General features: G+C 40.2%; 1 protein-coding gene across 2 annotated transcripts in view; it reads left to right on the top strand.

Moving 5' to 3' along the window:
• The window catches only part of AGBL1 (AGBL carboxypeptidase 1), a 269,074-nt gene that overhangs the window by 137,637 nt on the left and 117,658 nt on the right, over positions 1–13,779 (top strand). For both annotated transcript variants that reach the window (XM_082290356.1, XM_082290355.1), the window contains exons 19-21: positions 1,747–1,876; positions 6,481–6,612; positions 10,544–10,720. In XM_082290356.1, coding sequence (XP_082146482.1) covers positions 1,747–1,876; positions 6,481–6,612; positions 10,544–10,720 — 439 coding nt within the window. The remainder of the gene's footprint in view (positions 1–1,746; positions 1,877–6,480; positions 6,613–10,543; positions 10,721–13,779) is intronic.

The following is a 13,779-nucleotide window of genomic DNA, read 5'->3' as shown; positions in this document are numbered from 1 at the left end:
CTTATTCAAGGAAGCGTTTGGGTTTTATTTTTTTTGCTGGTCATATTGGATAAAGATGAGTTTCTTTAGGCAATTCAGTGACTTTCTCTGTGGTATTGTACCTATCGAAGGCAAACAGTGTAAGCACACAAATTCTTGGCAGAAATACAGCTGCTCATCTCAGTTGAGCAGCTGTTGTCCTGAAGATCAGGGGAGGTGAGCCTAAAGGTAACTTTATCTGAAGAGCCCTTAAGAAACACAACAGAAACTGTCATGTTTTCGTGCAGAATTTTTGGCAGAAGCCTCCCAGCAGCATTTGTTGACTTCCCAAATGTTAGCTATTGCTAGGGTTTTCTGATTTGCTGAATGAGTAACATGGGAACTATGGATTATGAGGAAATAAGGGAATTCAGATAACTGAAACTAGAGTAAACTTGGAATGGATCTTGTGGTGTTGCCAGAAACCCCAAGATGCCATTAAAGACACTGCTTTTCTGCATTAAAGATGTATAAAAAATTCTTAGTGAATCTTATTATTTCTTTGTCTTCCATTTTTAACCAGTTCTCCATTATTCCCACCTCTTTAAAAAAAAAAAGCATTCCTCCTTTTTGACCCTTTTTTTTCAAGCATTAGGCAAGGCATTGATAATGCTCAAGATGCCACATGCAGCAGACCCTAACCTCTGTCAATACAAAAGCAGAACCCATCTCTATGAGTACATTTATATTTTAATTTGCCCTAGGAGGTTGGTGCAGCGAAGCTGGATGCAGCTCCATAGCTAGAAATTCATCCAACATTTAGGATGTTCTAATTTTTTTTTTAAGAAGAAGCATCCCAAGTTTACAGTGCCACCAGAAGCATTCTAGTGGATAATTTGGAGATGATGAAGACCTACCACAATATCTCATATGCTGGAGGGTTGATTCCTGAATTTTATCACCACACCGTGATTTGAAAATTATCAACCAAATTACAGCAAATCCTTTGAAGAGTGTAAGGCTCTGATCTACATAGTCACTAACAAGGGAGATTAGTTGAATTTTTCAAAATTGCACAGTGCTGTACTGCTCCACATGGTCAAATATCCTGCACAATCTTCCACTGATCACTGAGTCAGTAAGAGAATATGTTGTAACTAACTAAGAGAAACGTTTCCTCAGTGCAAATCTGGGATCCTCACTTAGCTTTTTATCCAGCCTTTGCAGTGAAGCTGGGTAATTGTTCTACATAATGCTCTAGCAGGCACCATGATCTCTGTGATGGGCTTTAGATAGAGACATTTCCAGTGAGTAGAGAAGCTTAAATGAGACACCCAGCTCATCTCATTTAAGTACATTCATATTTCAGACTGGTCAATGAGGTTTGAGTGCCTGTCTTCAATTAGAATGAGTAGAAGTTGTACATGCTTGTTTGCTCTGGGGGTTTTGAGAATTCATAGCACAGAATTTAGAACATTTCTGAAGACTCTTTTTCTACACGGTCTTTTGATTTGTGCCTCCTTAGGTAAATGAAAACCTACATTTATGCGCAGGACTGCAATTATGTGAACCTTAGAAGGAAAGGAAATTGTAAAATTCTTATGCTATAATCACCTGTGAAATATAATAGGGATTATTGGTTAATTCCAGCTCAGTGTTATAATAAAACCATTATATCTGTGTCCTGTGGACATTCCCCGTCCTTGTGCCAGGGCTTGCCAGGATTGGAAACACTTTGGAATCAGCTGTTGTTTTGGCAGTTTGTGATGTGTCGCTTTCTGATTTCAGCCACCGTTGTTCGCTGAGTGGGGATGATCTCAACAGGCAGTGGCTGACACCCAGTTCCCAGCTGCACCCAACAATTTACCACACCAAAGGTCTCCTCTATTACCTGCGCAGCATCGGCCGGGCTCCTCTGGTGAGTCTCTTCCAGGTTCTTTTTGTGGGATTCTGTGAGTGGATTGATTATTGTACTTGTGTGAACAGTCTTGTTACGGAGCTGGAGTGATTTGGGAGCATCACGTGCTGTTATGCTTTCATCTTATGGCATTGTTTTGAAAGCCTTGAATATTTATTACCTCTTGAATCTTCTAACCACCAACTCCAAATTTCAGAATCCCTGTATACCTGGAATAAAGATGAGAAAATGAATTCCTTAAAGCTCTTTATATCCTTAAAGCACTCCAACTAAGCTAAATATTATGAGTAGGTTATTGCTATCTTCATGGAAGCGTTAGGAGAAATTCCAGAAAGATTTAGTCTAAATGGACTGTGCTGAAGCCCATGCAATCACAAAAACAGAGGAAGCAGCCCTCAAAGGGCGTGAACTTCCATGCTGCTTTGGTGATGGGAAGAAAAGAACTGGGTTTTGGGGCTACCATAAATTCATGAGATGGGTCTCGTCTCAAAGCTGCAACTGGGACAGGGCTGGGATCCATCCCATCTGCTTAGTTACCCAGCAGGAGGAAAAGATAGTTCTGAGACCTCAGGAGGAAAACCACAAGGAGCTTCACATGGTGACAAAGAGGTGTGGATACACGGACTGGCAGGTTTGTTGGGGATAGCTACAGCAGGCAGGAAATGTCCAAGTGCACGAGAGTCCCTCTGGGTTTGGTGAGAAAAGCCCCAGACAGGGTGAAAATGTCTGTGAGCTTCTCTAGGAGAATTCTTGCTGTAATTTGGTTTTTGTCTAAGCTGACAGCCCTGAAATTTGTCTCTGTAGGCTGAGGAATATTGTGGAAACTCATCTCAGAGTTGCAAATTGAGTCACCAACATTTTCCTTTGGTTCAGAGCAATGTAGGATGAGTCTTGTTCTACCCTGTAATTTGCTGTCTGGCCTCTTTTAATACATGGCCCTCCTTGTCATATTCAGGTGCACAAAGTTGAATACTCGGTACAAGTTTTCATCATTGTTGAGTGAAGGGAGACTATTGATTCTACCATCTCCCTCACTCACAGACTGCATGTCAGACTTCATAAACTGATTTTCCTTTGCCTTTGAAGAGTGCATTGGTTTTAGTTTATACATTATCAAAAATGCCTTTTCCCTCCTTCAGAAGAGAGCTTGGGGTGGGGGGGAGGTTTATTTGTTTTGCTGTGTTTTCTTTTAACCTCTAAGATCCCATGGAGCTAAATTCACTGATAGCCAAATGATTTCTGTGAACTGATTTGGTTTAACTTATCCCAGGGATGTGCAAACACTTTTTCTTTAAAGTGATGAAAAGCTGCTTGAAGGAGAAAAGCAAAGAACTTTAGCAGTCCTTCAAACCAAAACCCACTTCAACTCTTTAGTTAATAAAAAACCATCCTGTTAAGTGCTGGGGTTTTTTTGCTTCCCTTTTTGGCTGTGGGAACCCTAATGGGACCAAGGGACTGGATATGCTGGGACATTGCTGAGAGTCTCATCTCTAGTGAAGAGCAGGATGCCCTAAAGGGGGAAAGAACTTCCAGTGGACCAGAAGGCTCTGAACAGAGTTTGCTGCCTCTCAAATGCATTATTTCAAGCTTGGAAACAAGCATGGCCCGCAAGGATGTGCTCATTGAGAGGAAAAAACCCTTAAGCATGTCAAAACTGGTATTTAACGTCCTGTCACAATGTTATTAAGGGGAAAAAAAATAAAGACTTTACATGGAAAAAAAAAAAGAAGTTTCAAAAAATTCTGTTTTCTTGCTTTCCACTTTATATATAGCTTTTCCTTTATTTTAAAAGGTACTTGGTTCTGTGACTCATAGGGAGGGTTGTTTTTGAGCTAGAAGGCAGTCCTTACCTTTCAGATGATCAGTGCTGATAAATAACTTTAAATAGATTAAAAAATTGTGCATGTCTTTGAGTCATATCCCAGTGAGTGCAAGCTTGGGAGTCTGACTGGTTTGTGTGTCTCAGTGTCCCAGCCATATGGAAGGACAGGCTGGAGAAAAAGCACTGGGAGATGCCAAGTTTGCTCAGTGTTTGCCCAGACATATCCCAGGAAGAATTCTGTTTTGGGTGCTCAGACTCCAAGATATCTCTTAGCCTTGGCTGAATGGTGAGACATAAGCTATCCTGCCGTGTGAAAATCAGGCAGAAGGATGTACTATAGAGAATAATTGAGTATAAACATTGGGAGTGACTGCAGTATCCAGTCAAATTAATTAAAATGTAGTGCTATGCAACTTGCAAATAGAATGAAAGTGTTTTCAGTGTCGCTGACGCTTCTACTGTGGAAGCTAGTGACACTCAGTGAAAGATTCCATGGCCTGAACCAGCTGCCAAATTACAGAACCTGGCCTTGGTAATCATTTACCAGTAAAGAAGTCTCATTCCAGACCTGTCACTAAGGTTTCTTGAGGTGCAGAATTATAGACCTGCTGCTGATCAGGCAGCCCCACTCTCTGATCATCCCTGTGTGGTTTCTGATAAATAATGTTTTAGGCAGATAATATATTGTTTTTTGTGTGTTGTAATTCTGTAAATTGGAAGGTAATTGATACCCAGTTGAGCTGAGTTCTCTGCCTTGAAATGAGACAAAAGCTGTAAAATCCTCTTTGATATTCATAGAAATACATCCTAGATGGTAACTCTGGTTAACCTAAGCTATGACTGTATTGCTGATAGCTTAGATGAAATACTAGCTGGAAAAATGTGTTGTTAAGAGAATTAATAAATGCAGCTCTTTGGAAGGAGGCATTTCAGGATAATTGTGTGTGGATCAGAGTTGTTGCTGGGTAGGTAGCTGTTCACATGCTTCAGGTGTGGAACCTGCAGGCCCCCAGCCCCACAAAAAGATCTGGAGATGAGTGGTGGTATGGGAAGGGAAGCTTACAGGACAGCAAACAAAGGAAGCAGCAGCATGCAAGCTCTGGGATGTGTATAATTGTCCATCTGACTGGTTATTATGTGTGCCTCAGCCTCTCCAGTATGGCACTGTCAGAGGAGCTGGGAGAGTGTACGTGCTCAGATCCCAGATAAATAAACTCCCTGACATGCTGCAGCTAAACTTAGTTACTGTAGAGCTGGTAAATAAGCAAGCTAGGGTAAGTCTTGCCCTAAGAGTTGGTGGAAGAAGCTCATGTTCTCCATCTGTTTCTCCCCTCTCATGTATGTATTTAGGTAAGAATATGGGTGGGAGTGTTGATCTGCAGGAGGGTAGGAAGGCTCTGCAGAGGGACCTGGACAGGCTGGATCCCTGAGCTGACAGTGAGTGGATGTCAGACCTTCTCCCAAGCAGGAATTGACAGGACAAGAGGAAATGGCCTCAAGTTGTGCCAGCGGAGGTTTAGATTGGATATGAAGAAGAAATTTCTTCTCTGAAGGGTTATCAAGCATTGGCACAGGCTGCACAGAGCAGTGGTGGAGTTGCCATCCTTGGAAGTATTTAAAAGATCTGCACTTGTGGCACTTGGGGACAGAGTTTAGTGGCGGCAGTGTTGGGTAATGGTTGGACCTGATGGTTTTAGAGACATTTTCCAACCTGAATGGTTCTATGATCCTATTTTTTGCACCCCGTATTTTTCCCCCATCTCTACATGGACCCATAATTTTTCTCCACCTTCCTATTCATTTGTCTCCAACAAATAAGTCCTGGAAAACTGTTTCAATGAAATCTTGGTGCTCCTTTCTACTCAATAGTGAATGCTGGTTTAAAAGGAAATAATTCCTTCCCTTTAGAGATTCCTGTATTTTAATTGATAGATTCCTGAACATTCCTGATTAAGACATGGAGAATATATGTAATAGCCATGTGTACACTGACTTCATATCTCTGAGGGCACTGAGATTGATTATTCTCTAAGACTTGGGTCAATATTTACCTCTTGGGTCATTAAATTGTGATTTTCATTTCCATGGGAATCAATATCTGCCTATAAAGGCAATCAAAACTTCCTCTAAAACTGGGAATGTGCCTTGTGCCTGGTTTGTATGACAGCTGACACGAGAGATGGATTGGATAGACAGGTAGATTAGTGTAGAATGAGATTATTTGCCTTGAATAGGGGTCATTTTCTGTGCTTGACTTGCAGGAATTCGTGCAAAGATTTGACAATACCATTGCACAATTATATTTTCCTGAAAATTATGTAGCATGGGTTTTTAAGTTAAAGATGACAAAGCAATGATTAATCGCTTGGGAAGGCATAGATTTCAAATCTCATGAGGATAAAGCTGGAATTAGGAATTTAAAAGCAGAAAGAGCCTGACAAATTGCTCCATTGTGGTATCAGGAGTTCCCATGAACCCTTAGGTCCCTGAGTTGCCATGGATTCTTGCACAAGTGTCATGTTTATTTCTGCTGCAGACAGAAGTGCACTAAGCTTGACTCTGGACCCCTGAGATCATGTCAGACCAAATAAATAAACCAAGATACAAGTGACTAATGAAGTCTGACACAGGTCAAAGGCATGGCCCAGAGTCTAAGCTTCTGTGAAGACACCTGAAAAAAAAATATTGACACCTCCCTGCCATAGTCTAATAGTGCTTACTATGATGAACCAAGAAACCTTTCCAATGTTCAAGATTTTGCCTCGTTTTTTCCTCTCTGTAGGTGTTCTGTGACTACCATGGGCACTCCCAGAAAAAGAATGTGTTTCTCTATGGCTGCAGCATTAAAGAGACGTTGTGGCAAGCAGGCTGCATGGTTGACACAGCAGTTGTCACGGAAGATGTTGGCTACAGGGTAGGTCCACTTGGTTCCTTCCTTAATTCCCAGTCTGTATGTGCTTACATATTCAAAATATTTAAGATAAGGTCACCTCAGAAATTTTGGCGATAGGGTGCAAGCTTTCCTTGCTCCAGAGGAATAATGGTCCAGAGAGTTTAGTCACATGTAATATCCTCATGCACCAGGTATAAGGGACCCATCTACTGACAGTATATTTGCTATTTATATCATTTGAGTAAAATGATGCACTATAACATTTGGCTGCAGGCTAATAGGACGGACATATTTTTGTGTGGTGTATAATTTCTAAATATACATGCAATTTTGTCCTCACTACCCTTCCCATTATACAAAAATAAATAGGAATTATGTAATGTTAACTGAGAAAATTATGGTGTTCCACAGTCCTGCTCAATTGAATTTCTTCATCACAAAATGCTCCTGGTTCCACTGAAAACACAAGATAATTGAGTGGATGCCAAACAAATGTAACATAGTGAAGCTATCTCTAGGGCAAGCATTTGGTGTCATACCTAGGATTTTTTTTTTTTAATTTGAACAAATTCTAAATTCTATTTTATTTCTGCTTCATGGAAATTTCTTGTTCATCGAACTGTTCTTTGGATTTCCTTTTCATCTCTCTTTTTTGTTGTGTCTGTTTAAATTATGTTTTCCTATTAAACAAACTTTTTCAGGAAAAAAAGATTTTATAAGCTCCAATTCTACTCTTAAAAAATGTTAATTTCACAACACATTAATTGTAGCCTTAAACTGATTATAGAGTTATAGCTTGGATCACTCAAACCTGAAAGAGGTTGAAAAGTCTTTGTCAGTTTATGCCTCTGTATAATTTTTGCTACTTCAGCATAAATACTTGTTATCTTTCCATGAGACTGTTGTGTTTTCCGAGCTCATCTTACGGAGCTGCACACTGAAACTTTACTGGAGTGCTCCAGCATCGTCTGTGAGGGGTCTCTGGGCAAACATTGATTCCTGAGGAAAGCAGGGAGGGTTCTCAGAGCCAGGGCATCTTTGGCTGTGTTTGAATTCCAGGGGCTTGAGAAGGAAGAGGAGGGCTTGCTGCTGCACAGACAGAATTCAAATGTTACTGTCAGTGTTTGGAGCCTGACCTGAATCTGCAATGAGGAGAGGCTCCAAGGCTGTACAAGAACACTCTGCAGTGGCCCATAAGAAAGGTTTTTACTGCTCAAATCCTTTCTTTTGCACTAAATGGGAGGTGAGTGCTTGCTGCAGGTCCAGACAATGGGTCACCCTCTCCCTGTTTAGGCTGGGGAAACTGGGTCTGTGGTGGGACACATCTACAATGGGAAACTGGCAGATACCCAGCCCTGCCTCAGACCTGCTGCCTTGCACTGTTTGCACAGGTTTCTTTCCTGCCTCCTCCAGGTAATGGGACTTAATCTGGCTTCCATGATTGATTTTCCTCCTCAGGAACAGAAACCAAATACCTCAAGAAAATTATGGGTTTTGGAAGAGCCTTTGCCTCATACGTTATAGATTCAGCTGTAGCCCTTGGCAATGTAGAGAGTCCTCCTTGCCTTTAATATTTGGTGGCCTTGGGTGCCTTGCACAGTGTTGGCATTGTAATCCCAACCTTTTGATAAACATTCCAGGCTCCTTTGACAGCAATCTCTGCAGGGACATTAGTAAAGAAATAAAATTCCATTCTTTTTGAATGGGATTGGAGGTTTATGGATGGGGTCCAGTGTGAGTGGAGCAGCTTCCTTTGCTGTCACACATGATAAATCCAGACATGTGAGAGACACAGAACACAGTCACACTGCTGCACTATCATAAAAACACCCTTTAAAGGGATGTGTTTGCACGCAAAATATACTATTGAAAGATAATTAATGAGAAGAATCAATAGAGAAGAAAGAGCCATTAGTGTGAAATTCAGTGAATGCTGGTAAAATGAAAAGAATATTAAATTCGGGTTTGCTAATGCTTCTAAATGACTCCTGTGTACAGAGACATTACTGTTATCTGCCAGTATTTTTATTTAATTAAAAGATTTATTATGCATGTAATTTGAATTTCTTTAAAAAGCTAAACTGGATTAAGGTTCTGATTATTGTATTTGATGTGATAAGTTTACAAAATTTTGGGTGTGGGTTCAGATAAGGGTACATAAAGTTCACATACAGTTTAACTGGGTCTCATGGTTGTGCAGAGGCTTATAAACACCTGAACTGTATGGCTCTGCTGCTTTTTTTTTTACTTCCTGCTTAGTCAGAACTCAGGAGAACCTGGAAGCTGTGCATGAAACTATAAAATTTTGTGATCTTCGTGCAGCAAGTGGCAGCCTGAAGTCAGTGTAGAAATGCTGGATGCTTTGTCAAAGGCAAGAAGTGAATTTTCAAGGTTTCTCTGTTCAGTGTGCCCACAGGAAAGAGAGTGCTGCAGTTCTCAGTAACACACTGGAGATCTTGGCTTAAGAGCGAGGCTTGAGGTGGTCTCAGATTTAAAGTGAAATTTTTTGCTTTGTTCCAGTTTTCTCTACCTCAGTTTTTTCATCTGAAAAATGGACCTTTTATGGAACTGGAGCGGACCAGTGATGACTACAGCCAAAATATACTGAAAAATGAAATATGTATAAATGAAAGATATGTACAGTTAACTAGTTTACAAGAGATACTGCAAAATAATGTAGACCGAATATGTATCACTCATATCGAGCGTGTTTAAGGAAAAGACATGATTCAGTCACTTTCAAACCAAATATTCACATAGAGTGATGTGAAGTAAAGCCTGAAAGAACAGAACTACAGTTCCTCAGAACTGGTGAAACTGGTGGTTACCGGAAAGTGAAATTAGCTGGTTGGTTTTCACTACCCAGACTGAATGAAATTCAAGGGTAAATGCCACTAGCAATATGTTGGAACTCCTTCTGTAGGATTCCATTTGGTTCAGGTGTTTTAAGAAAGCTGTCATAAAACAAATAATGAATGTTTTAATTTTGCTTGGTCTCCCCTAGGTGGATCAAATGGTGTTTTGGCACATGTTGTGGTTGGTGTAGCAGCACTGAAGTTCAGACACACACAGACATAACCCACATGCATGTGTATGTGTATCTACAGTACCCAACAGTCCAGTCTATTCATTAGCACTAGGTGTGCTCTATGTAGCTGTTATCTGTTTTTATAGAGTGTAAAAATAGCACATTTAGCCCTCTGTAATGACTAAGTAATTGTTGCCTCTGTACTGATGGAATATTTGATACTTCAGGCGTGTTTATAGACTTTGTAGGGAAATATGATTTTGAGAGTAAGAAAATCACTCAGGGCTAAGATGTGATATTTGCTGGTTTTATTATTACTTTTTACTGTGATTCTTTGAGTGAACTATATGAAATACATTGTTTGGACTTGGAAGAGAATATTTTGGTTTGTTTCACAATGCAAGTTAGTTAAATGCTGAGCTTTATTTTCACATAATTATGTGTGAGCTTCTTTGAGAAAACACATCCTCTTTCTCTGCTCTGTACCAGCTTCAGACAAAATTCCTCCCATAACTCAATCCCTTGTCAAACCATGGATTTATGGTGGGAGGAGATAAAACTGTAGAGGGGAGAATAGGGATGTCAGGTACTGAGCTCTGACTTGGCAGCTCAGCGGGAAGGTGTAGGTTGGTTGAAGCAAATTGAGAACAAAACTCTGACTTTAGCAGTCCTAGACTATTGGGTGTGCAAATGTTTGATTTTGAATGATATATGTCAAGTTTACTAGGAAGTTTGCATTTTAGTATTTGGAATGAAACAAATGTCAGAATCGGAGAGTTTCACATGGGATGAACGTAATGCACTAGTTGGAGCTCTCAGTAACTATCTATGGATACATTTGATTATGGACACATTAAAACACAGGTCTCTGTGTGTGTGTATGATGTCAACACGTTCACATCTGTGCCATTCATTTTCTCATAGACCCTTCCCAAAATCCTGGATAAAGTGGCCCCTGCATTTGTCATGAATAGCTGCAGCTTCCTGGTGGAGAAGTCCCGGGCGTCAACAGCCCGGGTGGTGGTGTGGAAGGAAATGGGGGTGCTGAGGAGCTACACCATGGAAAGCACCTACTGCAGCTGCAGCCACGGACTCTACAGAGTGAGTAAACCTTTCAAAAACCCTGTTCCACCCTCCTAGTGCACATCTCGTGAGCTTGGATGGTGAAGATGGCCATTGTCTGCTCTCTCCAGACTCGTGTAGCCAGAGTTTCTTTTCAGGGGCACCTCATTCTTTAACTTCCATGCCAGGAAAGCACAGTCCCTCTCTGAGGTTTCATTCAGCATTGAAATAAAAGGAAAGTCCAGTCTGCAGCCAAAAGCACTGAGCTGGAGAAAGGAATGTTTTGGGGATGATATAGGGCACTTATCCTTACAAGGGCTTTCACAGTCTTGTAATAAAAATTCTGGCAGGTCATATGGACATTTTTGAGCCTAATTCTAAGGTAATTAACTGGAATACTCCTTGGTACAGGCTCACTGCCTGAGCATTCACCTGGCTAAATTTAAGAGCCTGCATTGAAAATCCTGCATTTAGAGTTGCCTGCTCCTGACAGGCAGAGGTAGCCAATCTAAGGCTACTTTTGACAGATGTCAATAAATTCAAGCTATGCCTGAGACTGTGATCTAGACAGACCCAAATTCCACATCAAATGAGGTTGGTAGGAAGGGCTGTACTTGTACCAAATGCATCAGGCGTCAGTCTGGGAGATCTTCTGGCAATTTTTAAGCATATGGGATAAAGTCTGGTAATTGTATTTGAGTGATCATAATTCTTCATTCATTCAAATGATGAATTTTTTTGCTTTTTCTTATTCCAAACCTGTTGCTTTCATTTGAAAGGCTTCTACATTCCACCTCATTTCTTCCACTAGGGAGCAATCCTTATCTGTACAACATTAATAAGCAGTTAAGGATCCTGAAAGACCCTTAAGGAAAGAGCCATTATTACAAATAACAATTAATTAATAAGACATTCAAATTATTATCTTTGTAAGCTCTATACTAATCCTTTTACCTCTCTGTAGCATGTAGCAGGAAGTATTCAGCTGCTGTTTTAACCATGCTTTCCTATACACACATCAATTCCAGGACAGGAAAGGCAGAATTAAAAAACAGCAGACAGTTAAAATCAAGAGAGTGTAATGCCCAGGGCAATTATATCTAACACTCCCTACTCCTGAGAAGTGCTAATGGCTTTTTAATAGGCACCACAGGTCAAGACAGTGGGTTTGAATCTCTTTAGACAGTGGGGGAAAATCTACTTTGACTGAAATCAATGACAAAACTCCAAATGATCTCTGTGGAGGAGGATTTCACTGATTGCTTAGATAACTACAGTAAGATCTAAAACCAGTGACACATCAGATTGTATCAATATCTAATGACTCCATCTGCATCTGTGGGGTCTTTAAACAAACTTGCTTCATTTGTGTCATTAGATGCTTAAAATAGTAGGAAGAGAAATATCTTGGAATGCATGAAATTGTTTACTGTGTTCTTTCTTGTCCTCTTTATTGTCACTGATCAGGGCCACAAGCAGCCACTAAGGACAGGAAACAATTGACAAATGAGGGCTCATGACTGGTGAGGGAATCCAGTGTTCCCATGGTTCTCAAAGAAGTCTGAAAGCTGTAAAGCAGTTCTGAAATTTCCATTCTGAATGCCCTGAAAAGCTGAATCTTAGTTGGATCGTTGGGTTATGTTTATGAGGTCGCATATCCTTGTTTGGTTTTTTTTGAGGTTTTTTTTTTTTAGGGTTATGATTTATCTCAAAGATGGGGGGTACATGAATATTCACATTAGGAAGAATTTCTTCACCATTTCTCTATCATAAGGATAATAAAAACACTTTTTGCAGCTTCTGTGTTTCTGGATTTAAAGTATTCCCACTGGTTTTTTTTCCCAGTACACTAAGTACCCAAGTTGTTAGTATAGGAATATAATTTCTTATGTTGATTATACTGGACCTGCATATAAATACATACAGTATCTCTTCCAGAAAATGGGTACTTATAAGTTATTTCCTCTTCTTTTTAGTGGTCTTTAGAGTTTTTTCCTATTTACTTGCTCTTACAAGTGGATTAGTAAGAGTGTGGAATAGACAGACTGAACCAAGATTTTGCTACATAAATACTATTTAATCCCCAGCTTCCATCTATCATGCCAAAGCTACTTCAACAGTATCTTGGAGCCCTGAAATCATTCTTGTAAACTTGAAATTAATCACATAAGAGGTCTTGATTTTCCTAGTGGCTTCCACCTGAGCTCTTCACTCTTGGACCCTGAAGTTGGATGTGTGTCTAAGCAATAGAATGACTCTAATGCTCAGGCAGGAGATGTCAACATCCTACACTTAGAGCTTTCTGATATTTGGTTTAGAAGATTTGTTTAACTGTGGATCATTGAGTCAGTTTTTTAATTGCATATGACTGATCTCTCTGTAGGAATATATGCAGAATTTCCCCTGGACAAGAACACCCTTACCTTTTTGTTACTTTTACACCTTGAAGTACAATACAAACGGAAGCTAGGATTTAAAATCTCTCGTTAAATGCAGTAGAGGCTCCCAAGTCCAGCATCATTCAGTGAACCAGTGGTCAGGCTTCTACTGGAGAGCAGCAGACCTGGTCTTTAGCTTTTTTCCAGCTTTCAAGTGATGAAAAGAATTCATTGAAGCAGCTGCTTTGTTGGCTGTGAGCACAGGTTCAGCGTTTGGAGCTGCACAGTTATCTGGTGGCGGTTGTGCAAAGGATTTAGGAAGAACAAAGAAGCTGTATAGAGGCAACAAGAGGTTAAAATGTTAATTGCACAAAGCTGTTAAGTGTACCCCATCTCACCACAGGTCGAGTGACGGCTGAGGTAAACCAGAATTTAGTTTTCCTGATAGAAAAGCTCTGAAAGCTTTCCCTTCGAATGTGTGTCCCCTCTCTTGCACTGAAATTTTAAAATACTTTAGTGACAGAAAGATAAGGCAGGAATTTGGTACTATTGATATGTAAATGAGAAAAAATAGTGACCCCAGTTTCTTTTAAAAATAATTTGATTTCAAATGGAGAGGAGGGTGAAAATGAAAGGAGAAAAGAGATGGTTTGTCTGACAAATCTTCCTGTCTGTGTGATCAATGGAAATGCAATAAGCCAACTACCCTTAAGGAAGTGA

This window comes from Coloeus monedula, assembly GCF_965178545.1.
Source record: "Coloeus monedula genome assembly, chromosome: 14".
Taxonomy (NCBI): domain Eukaryota; kingdom Metazoa; phylum Chordata; class Aves; order Passeriformes; family Corvidae; genus Coloeus; species Coloeus monedula.
This window is presented reverse-complemented; position numbering and strand designations above follow the sequence as displayed.